Below are 20,202 nucleotides of genomic sequence, written 5' to 3'. Positions count from 1 at the left end.
CAATGTTTTTCCGAACACCTGAAAATAAGATTCCTACCTGCTTTTCGAGTATCTAATAATCACATTTAGTCGCCATTTGCTCTTCTGATATCCTCCATTCTCCCGGAAAGATGTTCCGCTTGATTTCGGAGTGTGCTTGTGGTGATTTGTGGGCTTCATTCAGTCAGGTACTGTAAAGGTGAGAACGTGAGGACGTCTGAGGTGCAGTCAATGTTCACATTAATTGTTTAATAGAATTTGGAGCTCTGTAGCAGATCTTCCTGGATCTGGCTTTGTGTCATGCTAGAACAAATTCGGGTCTCCTGGTTCGAATGAAGGGAAAATTCCATGCTACAAAATCTAAAGACGTGTTATGCAATTGTGTATCTACAAATCTGTGGTAACAGTTGGTGAAGAAACACATGTGAGTTGAAAAGTGAGTTATAATGTGTGGAAAAATGGGTTTTTATGGTGAATGAAGTGGTGTAAAGCTTAGTAGAAAGTTTCAAAACCCCTGAACTTCTCCACGGAACTCGTACAAGAAACCCCCCGACACACACACACACACTTCAGCCTGCACTCAGCGCAGAAAAGTTTCACTGTATTCTTTTTTTCCTCTATCGCGTTTTCTGTTTCCATTAATGGACAAATAAACTTCTGCGATCCGCCCTAATTTAATACAACACAGAGGACTCGATTGAATTAGCGTCTCCCTGCTGCGTCTCTCCTTACACCTCCTCATCCTGACGGCCGAACCTGAGCCGGCTCGAGCGCGCAGTGTGTGTGTTACACACTCCGGGTCTGACAAGAAAATCGTCATCATTTACAGAAAATATGGCCGAAACGAGGCGCTGGAAGAGACGGCGCTCGAAAAGCAGAGGGAAATTGGGTGGAGAAAGGCGAATTAGAGGCGCTTCCAGAGCCATTACACGCTCACGTGATGGAATCAAACCCGAAAGAGAAGACGGCGGAGTGGGAATGATAAGAACGATAAAGCGATGAGACGATCCCGGGCCTCTCAGTGTCAATCAATCTGTCTAAAAATGACCATTTCACATCGATCTCACTCTTCTCAGCTCAGCTCAGCTCAGCTCAGCTCGGCCTGCACGTTACACACTACACTGCCACCACAAACACACACACACACACACACACACACACACACACACACACACACACACACACACACACACACACACACACACACACAAAACCGCTAAGCTATGCTGTTGCACTTCACCTTTACTACTTAAGCATTCCCTTCCTTTATTGGAATCCCTTTCTATTTTTTTTAAAGCGCTACAAAGATCGCTGTAGTGCCACACATTGTTCAGTTACGTAAATTGCACGTAAATTGACATTTTTATTAATAGTCCGGGTCTGAGTGCGTTATAGGAAGTCGGTGCACTACGTGGAGGTTAAATAACGGCGAAAAAACAGTGTGAGTATTTTACAAAATCGTCCCAAAAACAGCATCCGTTTCCCTTTTTTTCACCTACAATACCATGCGTTTCAGTTGATTCCACTAGATGGCGCACAATGCAAAAGCTACCGATTTTAGCCGAACACACACATTTTTGTTTTTCACGATTACCACTGCATTTAACCCCCTTGGATGGATCGATAAAGTGGACATTTGAATGTTTTTCAATCGGAGTCCATTTAAAGGTTATACGTCTTTTTGTTAAGAAACCGTTCCAGTTTTTGAAAACCACAATATCAGCTACCACTTTTCCACCAAGCATATGCTAACCAGAGGTGTAAAGAATTCCATTGGAATTCCACCGATTTTTTTTCTCATATCCAACGTAGGCTCTTTTTTTACACCACTGATGCTAACTACGCTAGCAACCAGTCAGTGCAAGGCAGAGGTGGTAAAAGTAAACACATCCTTCACGGTAAGGAGGAGTGTAAGGAAGAATGTGAGGAAGAGTGTGAGGTGGATGGTGAGGAGGAAGGTGAGGAAGAGTGTAAGGAAAAGTGTGAGTAGGAGTATTAGGTGGATTGTGAGGAGGAGTGTAAGGAAGAGTGTGAGGAAGAGTGTGAGGTGGAAGGTGAGGAGGAAGGTAAGGAAGAGTGTGAGGAATAGTGTGAGTAGGAGTGTTAGGTGGATGGTGAGGAGGAGTGTGAGGAAGAGTGTGAGTAGGAGTGTGAGGTGGATGGTGAGGAAGAGTGTGAGGAAAAGTGTGAGTAGGAGTGTTAGGTGGATGGTGAGGAGGAAGGTGAGGAAGAGTGTGAAGAAAAGTGTGAGTAGGAGTGTTAGGTGGATGGTGAGGAGGAGTGTAAGGACACACACACACACACACACACCACATGATTTATCTTGATTTAAAACAGCCCTAATTTGTGTGTGCGTGTGAGACACTATGATGTGAAAGCACACAAGGATATCTCAGGTATTTGCCGCCATCTAGTGTGTCTTCCACATCTGTACATAGATGATGCTTAAAATACACACACACACACACACACACACACACACACACACACACACACACACACACACACACACACAAAATATCAGATCATTATCATTGTCTCAGTTCCACGCTTTATGGTCAGAAGTTTGTGGACACCTGATCATCATGTTTTGTGAACATCCCGTTTCACACTGAGTCCTGATTTCACTGTTCTAATAAGCTCCACTCTTCTGGAAAGATGTTCCACTAGATTTTGTGGAGATTCATTTAGCCACAAGGGTGGTAGTAAATGAATCTCATTTAGGTACTGATGTAGGTGAGATAAGGAGGTTCCTGGAGTGCAGTCAGCGTTTACATTCATCCCAAAGGTGTTCGATAGGGTTCAAGAGCTCTATAGTATAAGATCTTCCACTCCAACCCATCTTAAGCAGATCTTCATGAAGCATGAAGATGGAATACAGAAACATATATACATATTTACACTGATTAGGTATAACATTATGACCACCTGCCTAATATTGTGTTGGTTCCCCTTTGGTATGAACAGCATGAACTTCTTTAGCAATGGGATCTACAGAAGATTCTTTTGATAGATTCTAAGCCACTGCAGACCGGGAACATCCCACAAGAGCTGCAGTTTTGGAGATGTTCTGACCTAGTCGTCATAGCACAAGTCTATCAAACTCACCCAAATCCTTACGTTTGAGCGTTTTTCCTGCTTCTAACATCATTGTTGAGGACAAAATGTTCACAACAAAACCTCAGTGTTGGTAAGTAAATACACAGGGCCGATGCCATCGTGGTATCTCAAATCCGAGATGTTGAGGCATTGCGGTATAAGATTGCATGAGTGGGCAAACCTTGAAGCTTGAAGATCCTCAAACATCAATAAAAATGGAAAAAGAAAAATTAAAGAACGCTCTTTCTTTGGGATGCCTGGAATTCAGTAGGTTCTTTGGTGAGGGACTCTACAGGATGAGCAACCGCTCAGGGTCCTAATCCCCCCCTCCCTTAAAAGAGGGCATCATAGGGCAAATCGTGTCATTATGAAACCCCAAGACCCATGGAGTGTGTGTTTATCTCACCCCAATGCCGGCAACGAGGCTCCTCAAATTTAAACGGCAAAAAGCTCCAAAATTCAGGTTAGCTTGCTTAGCATCTCTAGGGGTACTTTAGGGGAATATTTTGGTTCAAAGGCTTCAGATGAGAAAAAATCCTGGGAGAAGTGGAAATTTAGTGGTTAAGTCTCTGGGTTACTGGATTGGAGGGTTGAGGGGTTCAAGCCCCAGTGTGGCCAAGCAGCCACCTTTGAAAGTGCCCCCTTTTCTAAACACTCTGTGCTCCAGGGGGGTACTGATTCCGATTCTTCTTTAGGTTCTTCCTAACAGCTCTAAAATTTCACTGTGTAATTCTAGCGATGTTAGCATGCTAATCAATCTGCTCGATTCATCCTGACACCCTGCAGATGGAGTTCTCTTTAATTTGAGACACTGAGCAGCTAGGGATGGTTCCACATCTACAGCCTAAAGATCCACAAAGCGACTGAGCAACTAAAGAGCTTTGAGGATAGCATGAGGAAAGAACTATAAGCGGACCCAGAGCACGAGGCTTCATTTGAATAACAGAGCTAATCGAGCGTTACTGTCGGAGTCACACCGATTTTTGTGATGAATCACATCGTGTAATGGGGATAAGAGTGAAAAATGAGGCACGGGAACATAAACAAGTTTTATAACTGTAAAAGGTACCCCTGTGCCCAAAGCCAGCTCAATAAAGATCTCCTGCTAGAGAACTCCAACCCTATTGAACACCTTCGGGAGGAATACAAATGCTGACCGCACCCCAGGAACCTCCACACCTTCTCGCCTACATCAATACAGGACTTAACATACACCCTTGTGGCTGGATGATCCCCACAAATTTGCACAAAAAAGAAAACAGAAAAGTGGAGCTTCTTATAAAAGCAAATGTGGATTAAATGTGGAATGGGATGTTCAAAAAGCACATGTCAATTCTTATGGTCAGGTGTCGACAAAATCTTGTGTAGAACCGGGGAGAAGATGTGATCAGACTTGGAAGTTTAATAGTTTGTTTTGGAGCAGAGAAGATTCCAGAAAGTGAAAGTGAACCAACATGGCTCCCATTCCATACGTCATCACCATGCAGTTCCGTCTAGACTGCATCTCATTGGAACCGACTTCACCGTACGTCCGAGTTCGCCAAGTAAGTGTTATTTAGAGGGTCGTCTGGAGTGTCTTTTATCATGGAAAGATCTGCCGCACCTAAATCCTACTGATCTTCTCTGGACTGCATCATAAGAAAAAAATCTCCAACTAGTACAAGAGGCAGAGCGAAATATTTCATTGGAATGTTTGAGGGAAACGAAGTGTCCAGATGCTAAAAATGTGTAAAGCTGTTCTTAATGCTGGAGCATTTTTCAATGAAAAGAAAGTAAAACATCTGGACATTTATCGATTTGTTTGGCTAAAGTAAATATTTATATCATTTATTGACCTGGTTTGTTGCATATGAACAAGAGGCACATCCTTAAAGGTGATCCTTAAAGGTGTTTGGAATCACGAATATTCGGTTCTACAGAAATATTTGATATGAACATAAAGATGGATTTGGACTTAAGATTCTATAGACAATTCTGCATTCAAGTGTCCATCAGGGAACAGTTTATAACTTTAGTGAATAGACATTTGGTGTCACCCAGACGAGTCTGGTTCCTCTCAAGGTTTCTTTTTACCATCTCAGGGAGGTGTTCAATACCAAAAGTCACCACTGGAGTCACTGTTTAGCGAGAAACTTATAGGGACTCATTTCTGATGCTAAAACCTTGTCATCTATTTAATTTAGTAAAGCACTTGGGGACAATTTAAATGTAATAAAAGTGCTGTACAAATAATTTAAATGATAAATATTTATTTATACAGCCGGTGTTTATATAGTGTTAATATAAAGTGCACAACAGCTCACGTTGCTAAAGGGCTTCCGCATTCCTCCATTCACTCCACTCTTCTGGGAAGATGTTCTACTATATTTTGGAGATAGTGTGTTTAGGGATATTTGTGTTCATCAGCCACCAGGGTGTTATAAAAGGCAGGTACTGATGTAGGTGAGGAGACCTGGGGTGCAGTCAATGTTCACATTCATCCCAAAGGTGTTCAGTAGGGATGAGATCAGAGCTCTATAGCAGCAAGATCTTCATCTTCAAACAGGTAAACCAGATCTTCAAGGAGCTCACTTTGTGCACGGGGGCATCATCATCATGCTGGAACAGGTTCAGGTTTCCAAGTTCAAGCGAATGCAAAATTTAATGGTAGCGCGTGGAAAAAAGCCGCGTATAGCAGGAAAGGGCAGGTGTCCCAATACTTTTGGAAATCATGTGTGCATATATATATATATAGAAATTTTTGGCTAATTGCCTGTTGTTTTTTTTACAGGAAACTTGAAGAACGCTAACTACAAAAGATTCCGAACAAAATTCCTGTATAATTAAATCTGTATATTTGTAAATTATTTTAATTTATAGGTTTTTTTATGTATTTATATATTAAAATTTATTCATATTTTATTTAATTCTTTGTTTATATTTGTATTATTTATTCTACCATTATTTCAATCTTTTTTTTTTTTTTTTTTTTTTTAGCCTAGCGTAAAATTGGGTATGTGAAAAATAACACGATTCGAATTTGAATGGTGTTGAGTGCTAGTTTTATCGTGCTAGTTACAATCGGCTAATCAAATTGCGTTGTTGTCCAAAGTGTGTGTTTTTATTGTGCAGTGATTTTGCTTCAAAAGTAAAAAAAAAGTTGTACCAGAAAATCCATCTTGTGTGGAGAATTGATGATGGTGTTGCTCTAAAACGCGTATCCTCACAACCACCGCGTAGCGAATCTGGTTTTACGCTAGCTAGCGGCGCTTTGTCGCCCATCCTGATGTCGCCCAGTCCATGGCCTTTGACCCCCTGACACATTACCTATGCTAGTTAGCGCTCCCCCCCCCCCCCCCCAGGTTCTGCATTCCTTTAGTTCTCTTTCTTGCTTTAAGCGAGACTAATGGAGCGTGCTGTGACGGATCGCGACAAGCCGCTAAGCAGCCGTGCCGAGGAGAATAAAGGACACAATGACGGAGGAATTACTCCGTCAAAAGGCGGGGAACGGACGAGGGAGGAAACGAGGGGTGCTGACGGAGGGAGAGAAAAACATCTGCTCTTAACTTCTCCTTTAACACATCCAATATGTCACAGCGAATTTCACCACCGATCATCGATTTCTAAATTTTTATCAACGCGCAACAATCAAACCGTCTGGAAAAAAGTATGAAATGAGAAAGAGATAAGGACTGGAGAGGGTGAACAAGTGAATAAAGGAAAATTGCTTTGAAATTCTGTGTAAAAAAAAAAAAAAAATCAATACAAAATGTGTGTGTGTGTGTGTGTGTGTGTGTGTGTGTGTGTGTGTGTGTGTGTGTGTATATAGAATATAGAAATAGGCTCACTTATTTAATATAATTAAAATAATTAATAATTAATAATAATTCAATATTAATAAGTTTATTTTTCATTTATATAAATTACATTTCTGAAGCATTCAGCAGAAGGATGGATGGATTTTTTATATTTTTTTGCCTTTCGTCCTCATCCAGACCAATGTATATTGTTCAAATTTACACTGTACAGCAGTTGAGGGTTGGGGCCTTGTTTAAGGGCCCAGCATTGGCTGGTTGGTGGTGAATCACTGAGCTACCTCTTTCTTTATCCCTTTATTATAGATAGATAGATAGATAGATAGATAGATAGATAGATAGATAGATAGATAGATAGATAGATAGATAGATAGATAGATAGATAGATAGATAGATAGATAGATAGATAATTTTCTCGCTACAGTCGAGATCCAAATGTAGAGCATGTATTCATGTTGAACACTCTGTCACGCTGCGTTCTACAATTTAACGCTCAAATTTGGCATTAGCACGGAGCTACATGCATCACATCACTCTGTGTGTGTGTGTGTGTGTGTGTGTGTGTGTGTGTGTGTGTGTGTGTGTGTGTGTGTGTGTGTGTGTGTGCTCCCAAGCCGTTACGCTAAGTTAAAATAAGTGTTAGCTCTTTGCCCACAAACACACACACACACACACACACACACACCATTTTGTTACAGGGTCCTCTTTATTGACTTGCAAATTGCAAATAAAGTGGGAGGTCTCTCTCTCTCTCTCTCTTTCTCTCTCTCTCTCTCTCTCTCTCTCTCTCTCTCTCTCTCTCTCTCTCTCTCTCTCTCTCTCTCCCCGTCTCAATCTCCCTCCTCATTGGTCCTAGGCGACTCTGTAAAGCCATTCTGAGAGATGTAGAGAGGATAAAGTGGAAATGAAGTGATGCAGTGAGACATTAGGGACGATGCAGGAGGTCCTCTTTACTATTAACTGACCTTTAAGTGGAAGAGGAGAAGAAACAGAGAGAGAGAGAGAGAGAGAGAGAGAGAGAGAGAGAGAGAGAGAGAGAGAGAGAGAGAGAGCGAGAGAAAGAAAGAGAGAGAGAGAGAGAGAGAGAGAGAGAGAGAGAGAGAGAGAGAGAGAGAGAGAGAGAGAGAGCGAGAGAAAGAAAGAGAGAGAGAGAGAGAGAGAGAGAGAGAGCGAGAGAAAGAAAGAGAGAGAGAGAGAGAGAGAGAGCAAAGGTAAGATAAAATTCATTGTAATATATATTTTATTTGTGCAGAGACGATCATAATCGTGTGTGTATTTATATATTACTGTATATTAAACATATAATAAATAGATATTATAAATAGGTTTCGAGTGTTTAATATGTATAAATAAACTCTTTTGTAAATATCATACTTTATTTCTGAATGCTGCTGAGAGTTACTTATATATATATATATATTTATATGAAACTGTAAAATAAAAATAATAAAAATCATTTATAAATTATGATTTAAAAATGACTTTATGTTCATGAACAATTATAGGTGTAAAAAATATAATTATAAAAAATATATAGATAAAATATAAAAATATAAAAATGGCTGTTTTATAGATACAAAAAAAGAAAAGAAAAAAAAAAATATATATATATATTAATTTACATTTATTAAATAGAAAAACTGTGTGTGTGTGTGTGTGTGTATGTGTGTATGTGTGTGTGTGTGTGTGTGTGTGTGTGTGTGTGTGTGTGTGTGTGTGTGTGTGTGTGAGAAAGACAGAAAGAGATTAGCCGTGAATAGACTTGATTAACACACACAATAACGCAGCATGTCAACTTATTAGCTGTGACAAAATAGTGTGTGTGTGTGTGTGTGTGTGTGTGTGTGTGTGTGTGTGTGTGTGTGTTGGGATAGAGATGGGGTTTTTGAGATTTGATCTCTGACTCTTGGATCTCGTTCAGGATGCTGTGGGTTTTGTAAAAATGAGGCCCATGGGAAAGTCACCCCATTTTTTATTAAATTTTTTTTTTTGTTATGACACATGGCTGGAAAAATAATAACATAATCCTCCCTCACGATGTATGTCTGAATATTTTTTCATTACACAAATGCTGAATTAACCAGTAAAGTTCCAAGTTAGCGGTCATGTGACCAATATATTGTCAGATGGGTTTTACTTTAATCGGCTACAGTGACCTTTGGTGTTGTTGAAAAGCTGATGGAGAAAGTGATCATGTGACCAGATTGAGCTCTGAATAATTGCATGGGTTGATTAGGAGTTCAAATACTGCAGTTCCAGTCCAGTGATTGATTTTATCATATAATATGTGGAAAAATGTTACCTTAATTTAAATACACTTTGTGGACCAAAGTATTGGGACACCTGACATTTCAAGCCATAAGTGGTTCCTCCTTTGGATGTCTTGGGATGTAGAAGCATCTAATTTTTTCCTTTTCTTGAACAAGAAGACCTGCTCCAGCTCCATGAAGATACGCTTTACATGCGATTGAGAGGAAGATCTGCTGCTATAGAGCTTCAACCTGATTGAACAATCTAATTGAAACATGTTCCTGGAAGAGTGGAGTTTATTATAAGAGCAAATGGAGACTAAATGTGGAAGGGGATGTTAAAAAAAAAAAGCATACAAATCTAAGATACGGGTGTCCACAAACCTTTGGCCACATTACAATGATCCATGAGAAAAGTGGTAGAATTAGAATCGGAGGAGAGACACGGCGAGATCTTTCACTAAACACGCACATTGTGCATGCTGAATTTGTAAACTCCTTCAGGACACCTACGGAGGGTTAAAAGTCAAACGGCGCTGAACAGAAGCGGCGAAGTGTGTGAAAGAGCGGCTGTTCCCTCCGTAGTGAAGATGAAGTGCTCACTAAAGGGCTGATGGAGTGTGAGACTCGGAGATTAACTGATGAATGGAGGGAGGAGATGTTTCCTTTTCTTGCTGTTGCTCTTTTGTTAGGCTCTTTTGTCTGTCTGAAACACACACATAATGTGTTTCACTGTGTGTTAACTCCATAGTGAGCAGATGGTGTGTGTGTGGTGTGAGGTTTAAAAAAAAAGCCTGAGAAAGATTCTGGAAGATCATGAGGTCTATTTTATATTTCCACCAGATTTGTGTATGTGTTGGAGCAGGTAACTGGCAGAGCAGTGGACGAAGGACGAATAACGAGTGAACGAGTGGAGATCCGTCAGCTCCGCCATGGCACTGTGGCTCCTGCAGCGAGGTTCTCACTTCAGCACCGTTATCGCGGTTACGTGCTTAGTGACACTGTCTCAGGGGGACGCGGGGGATGAGGGGATGAGTGGGAGACCCCTGAGAAGAGAGAAGAGAGGATGGGTGTGGAACCAGTTCTTTGTGCTTGAAGAGTACGCCGAGGATAAACCACTCTACGTTGGAAAGGTGTGAACGACTAACAAAACTCTTTACAACTATATTACTGATACTTACCGCATTACTATATGTATATTTATATACTAACATATACTACATTTATACTGGGAAAAACTGTAAACTGTAAACTACTTTTATCCATTCTACTTATATACAATACTATATTACCATTATATATACCCTAATATACATTTATACTACTAAACTGTACTGTATTGTACTATACATTACTATACTGTACTGTACTGTAGTATAATATACTATAATGTACCATACTATACTGCAGTGTTTTACTATACTATATTGTAGTGTATTGTACTATACTATACATTACTATACTATACTGTACTGTAGTATACTGTACTGTAGTGTATATACATTACATTACATCTATACATTACATTGCTATACTATACTGTTTTGTATTATACATTACTATAATACACTACAGTATAGTACAGTATAGTAATATATAGTACACTACAGTACAGTATACTACAGTATAGTATAGTAATGTATACTGTACTGTAGTGTACCATACATTACTATACTGTACTGTACTGTACTATCCATTACATTACTATACTATACTGTACTGTAGTATACTGTTGTGTACTATACATTACTATACTGTACTATACTGTTGTGTATTATACATTACTATACTGTACTATACATTACATTACTATACTATACTGTAGTATACTGTTGTGTACTATACATTACTATACTGTACTGTACTGTATTGTACTATACATTACTATAATACACTACAGTATAGTACAGTATAGTAATATATAGTACAGTACAGTACAGTATACTACAGTATAGTATAGTAATGTATACTGTACTGTAGTGTACCATACATTACTATACTGTACTGTACTGTACTATCCATTACATTACTATACTATACTGTACTGTAGTATACTGTTGTGTACTATACATTACTATACTGTACTATACTGTTGTGTATTATACATTACTATACTGTACTATACATTACATTACATTACTATACTGTACTGTACTGTACTGTAGTATAATATACTATAATGTACCATACTATACTGCAGTGTTTTACTATACTATATTGTAGTGTATTGTACTATACTATACATTACTATACTATACTGTACTGTAGTATACTGTACTGTAGTGTATATACATTACATTACATCTATACATTACATTGCTATACTATACTGTTTTGTATTATACATTACTATAATACACTACAGTATAGTACAGTATAGTAATATATAGTACACTACAGTACAGTATACTACAGTATAGTATAGTAATGTATACTGTACTGTAGTGTACCATACATTACTATACTGTACTGTACTGTACTATCCATTACATTACTATACTATACTGTACTGTAGTATACTGTTGTGTACTATACATTACTATACTGTACTATACTGTTGTGTATTATACATTACTATACTGTACTATACATTACATTACTATACTATACTGTACTGTAGTATACTGTTGTGTACTATACATTACTATAATACACTACAGTATAGTACAGTATAGTAATATATAGTACACTACAGTACAGTATACTACAGTATAGTATAGTAATGTATACTGTACTGTAGTGTACCATACATTACTATACTGTACTGTACTGTACTATCCATTACATTACTATACTATACTGTACTGTAGTATACTGTTGTGTACTATACATTACTATACTGTACTATACTGTTGTGTATTATACATTACTATACTGTACTATACATTACATTACATTACTATACTGTACTGTACTGTAGTATAATATACTATAATGTACCATACTATACTGCAGTGTTTTACTATACTATATTGTAGTGTATTGTACTATACTATACATTACTATACTATACTGTACTGTAGTATACTGTACTGTAGTGTATATACATTACATTACATCTATACATTACATTACTATACTATACTGTACTGTAGTATACTGTACTGTAGTGTATATACATTGCATTACAGCTATACATTACATTACTATACTATACTGTACTGTATTGTACTATACATTACTATACTATACTGTTTTGTATTATACATTACTATAATACACTACAGTATAGTACAGTATAGTAATATATAGTACACTACAGTACAGTATACTACAGTATAGTATAGTAATGTATACTGTACTGTAGTGTACCATACATTACTATACTGTACTGTACTGTACTATCCATTACATTACTATACTATACTGTACTGTAGTATACTGTTGTGTACTATACATTACTATACTGTACTATACTGTTGTGTATTATACATTACTATACTGTACTATACATTACATTACTATACTATACTGTACTGTAGTATACTGTTGTGTACTATACATTACTATAATACACTACAGTATAGTACAGTATAGTAATATATAGTACACTACAGTACAGTATACTACAGTATAGTATAGTAATGTATACTGTACTGTAGTGTACCATACATTACTATACTGTACTGTACTGTACTATCCATTACATTACTATACTATACTGTACTGTAGTATACTGTTGTGTACTATACATTACTATAATACACTACAGTATAGTACAGTATAGTAATATATAGTACACTACAGTACAGTATACTACAGTATAGTATAGTAATGTATACTGTACTGTAGTGTACCATACATTACTATACTGTACTGTACTGTACTATCCATTACATTACTATACTATACTGTACTGTAGTATACTGTTGTGTACTATACATTACTATACTGTACTATACTGTTGTGTATTATACATTACTATACTGTACTATCCATTACATTACTATACTATACTGTACTGTAGTATACTGTTGTGTACTATACATTACTATACTGTACTGTACTGTATTGTACTATACATTACTATAATACACTACAGTATAGTACAGTATAGTAATATATAGTACACTACAGTACAGTATACTACAGTATAGTATAGTAATGTATACTGTACTGTAGTGTACCATACATTACTATACTGTACTGTACTGTACTATCCATTACATTACTATACTATACTGTACTGTAGTATACTGTTGTGTACTATACATTACTATACTGTACTATACTGTTGTGTATTATACATTACTATACTGTACTATACATTACATTACTATACTATACTGTACTGTAGTATACTGTTGTGTACTATACATTACTATACTGTACTGTACTGTATTGTACTATACATTACTATAATATAGTGTATTGTATTTCATTACTATACTATACTGTAGTATACTGTACTGTACTGTACTATACATTACATTACTATACTGTACTGTAGTATACTGTTGTGTACTATACATTACTATACTATACTGTACTGTAGTGTGTGTGTGTGTGTGTTTCAGCTTCACTCAGATTTGGATAATGGAGATGGATCTGTTAAATATATTCTATCGGGGGAAGGTGCAGGAACCACGTTCACACTGGATGAAAGCACCGGTGGGGAAAAACGTGCACACACACACACACACACACACACACACACACACACACACACACACACACACACACACACACACACACACAAGGAATTTTATTATCAGTGTCAATATAATAAATTATAATTATAATAACACCACCACCAATACGTGTGTGTGTGTGTGTGTGTGTGTGTGTGTGTGTAGGTGATATCCACGCTGTACAGAGGCTGGACCGTGAGATGAAAGATCACTACATCTTGCGTGCTCAGGTAACTCACCGCCACACAGGCCAGGCGCTCGAACCCGAGTCACGCTTCATCGTCAAGATCCAGGATATTAATGACAACGAGCCCAAATTCCCAGATGGACCCTACAAGGCCACCGTACCTGAGATGTCTCCTGTTGGTAGGTTGTACACTATTAGAAAAATGTGAGTCAAAAGTGACTACAAAAGTGCATTGATTTCTATCTTCTCTGTTTTATTTAGCTTTAAACTAAGTCTAAGGTGAACCCTTGGGGAGAGAAAAGCAGTTTTCTTAGTCTAACCTTCAAATCTAATTTATATCTGATCTTTCTGTTTGTCCTCTGAGGTTCATGCGGAGTCTTCTCTGAATAAACGGGTTTATGTTTTCCGATCGTAGGAACATCTGTGATTCGGGTGACGGCGACGGACGGTGATGACCCGTCGTACGGTAACAGCGCTCGAGTGGTGTACAGCGTTGTGAAGGGACAGCCGTATTTCTCTGTGGATCGACACACAGGCAAGAATCAGACGTACAAATCAATTACCTCGTTTACAAAAACTCAATAGTTTAGCTAACATTCAGCTCAATCTAAATAAAAAGCTTGAAGTTGCCAAATAAATCTTTTTTTTAGTATAACTATGCAGCTTAGCTAGCATCCTAGCTAAGCTAGCTCAGTGAGTAGCTAGCACAAAATGAAATTTCATGTCTCAGGCTTGGGTATATTACAGATTTTGTTTAATATTTTTTTTTATTTATCTATTTATTTCTTATTAAAGTCACGTGAAAAAAGAAATTGCACTTTGATTGGTCGGTTATTGGCCTTTCCTCAGGGAAGCCGTGTTAACCATGTTGGCAGTTTTTTCGTGGAAAGAGTTTATTTGCTAATAAAATTAAAAAAAGTTCTCTTTATACTTATATCTTTGTCTTTTTCTGTAGGTGAGGTGCGAGTGTCATTGCCGGACATGGATCGAGAGATCAAGGGTCAATACGAGGTGGTAATTGAGGCTAAGGACATGGCGGGTCAGCTGGGAGGTTTGACAACATCGACAACCGTCAACGTCACTCTGAGCGACGTCAATGACAACCCTCCCCGCTTCACTCAAAGTAAGAACTAACAACTTCGTTCATCAGCTGATGGTTTTCCTTTAACAGCATGATGGAAAGATTTGACTTTTTAATCAGTTACGGTAATTTTATGGGAGAACAAAAACGTTCTCGTGTACGTTGTAGAAGCTTTAAACACTCTCACTCTTGGGGTTATTTAAACAAAACAAAAGAACGACAGGAAAACCTAAAGATACAGCTTCACCTCTCTGTGATTGAGTGGTTACTATAGAAACGAGAACTCCTGCCAGAGTTGTTAGAAAAGCTAATCTGGAAAGCTAATCTGACCAGTCACAATCAACCACAGTGTTGTGGAATCGACATCTTTTGTATTTTCATACTAGCTAACATTTTGTATATTTTGCACTACGCATATTAATATGCTAAAGTTTTTAACGCATTGGGTTCATTCATAATCTTGTTCTCTCAGAGGTGTATCAAATGAGCATCCTGGAATCCGCTCCGGTCGGCTCTGTCGTGGGTCACGTCGAAGCTCGGGATCAGGATCTGGGTATCAACGCGGAGACGCGCTACAGAGTGATCGACGGAAAAGGACGAGATGCGTTCGACGTCGGCGCCGACTCCACCAACACCTATGGCATTATCACTGTCAAACAGGTGCTCGCAAAAAGAGGCGTCTGAGACCTGTACATATCGCTGACGTTTATTTGCCGTTTTAACCCTTGTTTGTGTTTCAGTGTCTGGACTACGAGACGGCGCGTAGCTACGCAATTAAAGTGGAGGCTGCGAACACGCACGTAGACAAACGCTTTTCGGTAAACGGTCCGTTCAGCGATATGACAATCGTGCAGGTGAACATTGAGGACGTGGATGAGCCGCCGCAGTTCAGCTCCACGCTTTATTACGCCGAGGTTCGCGAAGACGCTGAAATCGGCACCGCGCTGGTCACCATTTCGGCACGTGACCCAGACGCCGCTAACAACTCGATACGGTGAGAGAATATAAAATCTAAGATTATCATACAAGCTAATTAGCATATTATTCGAGAGTGTGTATTAGATTACTACTAATTAATATTAACTACTACCGAAACGTGACTTAAAATCCGAGGTACGTACCGAAGCGCGAACTAGTAAATTGTAATGTGTGTGTGTGTGTGTGTGTGTGTGTGTGTGTGTGTGCAGGTACATGATTGATCGTGCCAGTGATCCGGATCAGTATTTCTCAGTGGGCGTGGTCAGTGGTTCTCTCATGACTGTCCTTCGTCTAGACAGAGAGAACATCGGCTGGCATAATTTTACTGTGATTGCTACGGAAACAGGTGCGATTTTGACTTAAATCTATTTGTAGGTGTTTTAATAGCTGTATAAAATAAGTTGTGTTTGTATTTGGTCAGATAACCCACTGAGAACAGCGAGTGTGTCTGTGGCTATAAGAGTTTTAGACGTCAACGATAATCCACCAATAGCGAATCATCGCGATGCTTTCCTGTGTGACAGCTCAAGAGCAGGACAGGTAGGGTTACTTCTGGAGGTAGCTACACACATGTTGGTGTATTCTGAATTCCTGATAACTGAATTGTGTGTGTGTCTTAGCTGGTCCAATCGATAAGAGCAGTGGACGCGGACGAGCCGATTGGAGGGCAGCATTTCCGTTACTCGCTCGCTCTGGAAGCACGGACAAATCCCAACTTCACCCTCATAGATAACCACGGTAACAGTCTAGCAGTCTTCTTGTCTCTCACACTTTCCCCGTCTGTCTGTCTCATCGTCTATCTCATCGTCTGTAAGATAACTCTGCGAGGGTCCTGACGCGGCGGGGCGGCTGGATGGCCCAGAGTGTGTACCACCTTCCCATCACCGTGTCCGACGGAGGAGAGCCGGTCCTGTCCAGCACACACACCTTGACGATCCGAGTGTGTGAGTGTGACGCAGACGAAAACGTCTCATCCTGCCGCAACGCTGAACCTCACGTCCTCCCAGCTAACCTGAGCATGGCGGCGCTAACCACCATGCTGGCCTGCGGCTCCGTTGTGCTCGGTACCTCATTATGTGTAGGGTTTGGGGTGTGGTGTCCTGAGTGGATGATTTAGAGTGTATGGTTTTCGTAAATAGAGTTTAGGGTTTGGGGTGTAGTGTTGAAGTGTAGGTTTTAGGGTTAGTGTTTGGAATGTTGAGTTCAGGGTATAGGGTTTGAGGTGTAGTATTCAGGACAGAAGGTTCAGGGGGTCATGTTAAGGGTGTACTGTGAAGAGTTTAGAGTTAAGGGTGCAGGGTTTAAAAGAAGTATTGTTGAGGGGGTTGAGACTGTAAAATGCTTTATGCCAGTAAATAGAGGTTAAAGTGTTTAGGGGTAGGGTTTAGGGGGCGTATAATTAAGGGGGTTGAAAGTAAAGACTAAAATGTTGCTTCACTGTAGTAATTCTGGTGTTTTCTCTCTGCAGCACTGTTTGTTCTCATACTGCTTGTAAGCAGTGGCACTAAAAAGCCTTTCCTCAGCGGCGAGGAAGAAAACGTGCGAGAAAACATTGTTCATTATGATGACGAAGGCGGCGGGGAGGAAGACACGGTAGCCTTCGACATGACCAAACTGTGGAAGACACACACAGAAACACTAAGCTATGCTGAACTGGTGTTTAACGGCCCTAAGCAGCGACGTGCTAACGACAAGGACATAAAACCACACAACTTTTTGCTACGACAGGAAAAGCAGAACGAGATCCCAAGCCTGTCTTGCTACGTCACTCAGAAGGATGCTAAGAAAACCAGCGCTAATGCTAACACCAGTAACATTTACAGTTGCATGCTAGCAAAACTTTGTGAAGGGGATTTGGATGTCGGAGCAGCGGTGTACGATTCGCTCCAGACGTTCGCCTACGAAGGCGAGGGCTCCGTCGCCGAGTCGCTCAGCTCGCTGCAATCTAACGACGATCTCGAGCTCGATTACGATTATTTAGACGAGTGGGGGCCAAGGTTTCACACGCTCGCGGAGCTTTACGGAATAAGCCAGAGTACCGTTTAGGAGAAAGATTGGTGTTGCCATGGCGATACAGCAAATAATAACTACATTACTGAGATTCAGAAACAGTAGCACCAATTGAATCGATTTATTGATTTATTTAAAGATCCAGGTTAGACGTTACCGTCATGTGATCAACATCAGAATTTGATTTCGGAATATGAAACGAATCGAGATCGATCTAGCTTTAGGAGGAAAATAGAATTGAAAATGGTTAGCTATAAGAATTTTGATCGTTAGCCTTGATAAAAAAAACGTGGATCTGAAGAAAGACTTTGTATTTATTAATTTTTTTTAAGTTTGAATAAATTATTTGTTCATAAACATTTTCTCAGCCGCACCGCAAGACTTAACGATGTTACACGGCGTGTAGCTACGGTTTATTCCTGTATATCGAGCGGATATTCAACTCGTTACAGGTTCTTAGAGTTTAGCCTGAGGTTAGCATCACTGTGATGGAATTTTGATCCAGCATGCCTTACGTATATATATTTTATTGTACATGTATTTTTTTATATGTTTAATAATAAACACATTTGAATGATAACTCCCAGCCTTAAGCACTAACAGCTAATAATTTTATTACAATTATCATGAGCCCCAAACCTTTTCAACTAAAAAAAAAATCATGTAAGCGAGGTCACGCGTGTTGTGGCGAGTTCCAGTCTGGAGTTTCATCATTTATTCCTCTCTAAATGTTCTGCTCGATGTGGAACTGATGTTGAACTGTATGTTGGGGAGCAGTAGATACACCAAGCGCCGGTCAGAACTGCTGCGTATTTCACCAGTTACGTTTTGACCCTCATAACTAAAAAAAGGAACGACTGATTTCACAAAATGTAGAAGTTAAAGTAAACGTTTCCCCACCACAGATTGTAACACACAAGCATTCTCTCGGTTTGTTTATTATGGTTTGACTTCCACAGCAACCTCATGGACATTTAGACTTCAGTTTTCACGTAGCGAACTCCATCTAAAAATAGTGCAATAGGAAGGATCAGGACGATCCCAAGAGCAGAAGGGAACAAGGTTACTGGAATCTCAGAGGCATGTAGCTTGACAGTGAGTTAAGTGTTACTCGTGAATATTAAATATAATTTTAAATATTCTATTGCTCTTGAGAATTTCTGAGGAAACTAGACCATAGCCTGTGCTAGCATCATTCAATTCCAGCCTCACATTAGAACCCAAAGACCATAATAAATGCAAAACCTGCTGTACCCAAAACTAAATTTTGATTTTTTTTTACACAATATTTATCCATAATTTTCACGGTCTTGCTGAAATGTGCTTTTAACATACAGGACAATTGGGTTCTTCCCAAAAACACAGTTGCATGGGAAGTCTTTAGATGTGGTAGACAGACATTTTCCATTCACTTGAACTAGGAGACCAAAACCTGTTCCAGCACGACAATACCCCTGTGCACAAAGGGGTATTGTTCAGCTCCATAAAGCTCTGCTTTACATTGTTTAAAACCCGATCTCCTGCTATAGAAATCCAACCTGAGTGGACACCTTTGGGAGTGACTTGAATGCTGACTGCACCCCAGACCTCCTCACTTTGTGGTTGACTGAATCCCCACCAGCACACATTCTAGTCATGGGCAAAAACCAGGTCATGGGTCAAATTGAGACGAGATTGGTGAAGATCACGAAATTTGTACTTTTCAAAATGCAAGTTAAGGGTTCACATTTTTTTTACCCATTATCTCCAGAGCTTGTTAGAAGAAACCAGAGCAGAATACTTCTGAAATCTTTAAAACTACAAACCCTTTACACAGTCATCCCAATCTTCAGTGCATCTTAGCATTAGACACATTTATATAACATGGCATTTGGTAGAAACCCTTACCCAAAATGACTTGCAGTAAATGGGTCATACAACTGAGCAATCGAGGGGTAATGGCCTGCAGCAGCAGCTTGGTGGTGCTAGGTTTTGAACCCATGACCTTCCGATCACAAGTCAAAAGCGTATCCACTTACCACTTCCTTATAGCTTAAGGTCAACATAACCTGCATCAAAACATTAACACTTAGGCATTGTAAACTACTCCAGCTCTTCAACTGAGCAATTGAAATTTAATAGCCTTGCTCCAGGACCCTTTAGTGGGAGCTTGGTGGTGCTGGGATTTGAGCTTACATCTGATCAGAAGACAAAT

At 39.3% G+C, this 20,202-nt stretch overlaps 2 protein-coding genes across 4 annotated transcripts in view; one reads left to right on the top strand and one right to left on the bottom strand.

The window, feature by feature from the left end:
• LOC310734811 (cadherin-10-like) overlaps positions 1-6,564 on the bottom strand; it is a 35,052-nt gene extending 28,488 nt beyond the window's left edge. Inside the window, exon 1 of one of the 2 annotated variants that reach the window (XM_083557231.1) lies at positions 6,224-6,564. The gene's annotated coding sequence lies outside the window, so the exon portion shown is untranslated. Of the gene's footprint in view, positions 1-4,550; positions 4,640-6,223 lie in introns of those variants that run through there. The other variant, XM_083557233.1, reaches the window with a different exon arrangement.
• Positions 6,565-8,045: 1,481 nt separating this feature from the next.
• On the top strand, positions 8,046-18,579 carry LOC310734810 (cadherin-20-like). 2 transcript variants are annotated; one of them, XM_083557229.1, is made up of 13 exons: positions 8,046-8,083; positions 9,987-10,254; positions 13,639-13,732; positions 13,918-14,118; positions 14,355-14,474; positions 14,895-15,062; positions 15,493-15,680; positions 15,761-16,014; positions 16,208-16,344; positions 16,420-16,538; positions 16,619-16,736; positions 16,814-17,062; positions 17,467-18,579. In XM_083557229.1, the coding sequence occupies exons 2-13, from the start codon at positions 10,054-10,056 to the stop codon at positions 18,042-18,044; spliced, it is 2,427 nt and encodes an 808-aa protein (XP_083413355.1). In that variant the 5' UTR covers positions 8,046-8,083; positions 9,987-10,053; the 3' UTR covers positions 18,045-18,579. The 2 variants fall into 2 exon arrangements, with proteins under 2 accessions (XP_083413355.1, XP_083413354.1); XM_083557228.1 differs by lacking the exon at positions 8,046-8,083 and having other exon boundaries at positions 9,705-10,254.
• Positions 18,580-20,202: the final 1,623 nt, after the last annotated feature.

This window comes from Silurus aristotelis (assembly GCF_946808225.1).
Source record: "Silurus aristotelis genome assembly, chromosome: 12".
In the NCBI taxonomy this organism is placed as follows: Eukaryota; Metazoa; Chordata; class Actinopteri; order Siluriformes; family Siluridae; genus Silurus; species Silurus aristotelis.
This window is presented reverse-complemented; position numbering and strand designations above follow the sequence as displayed.

Bases quoted from the DNA above. Each gene is read 5' to 3' on its own strand.
- LOC310734810 (XM_083557229.1), top strand. From the start codon at position 10,054: ATGGCACTGTGGCTCCTGCAGCGAGGTTCTCACTTCAGCACCGTTATC. The intron at 10,255-13,638 runs GTGTGAACGACT...TGTGTGTTTCAG, and splicing joins AACCACTCTACGTTGGAAAG to CTTCACTCAGATTTGGATAA. The intron at 13,733-13,917 runs GTGGGGAAAAAC...GTGTGTGTGTAG, and splicing joins CACACTGGATGAAAGCACCG to GTGATATCCACGCTGTACAG.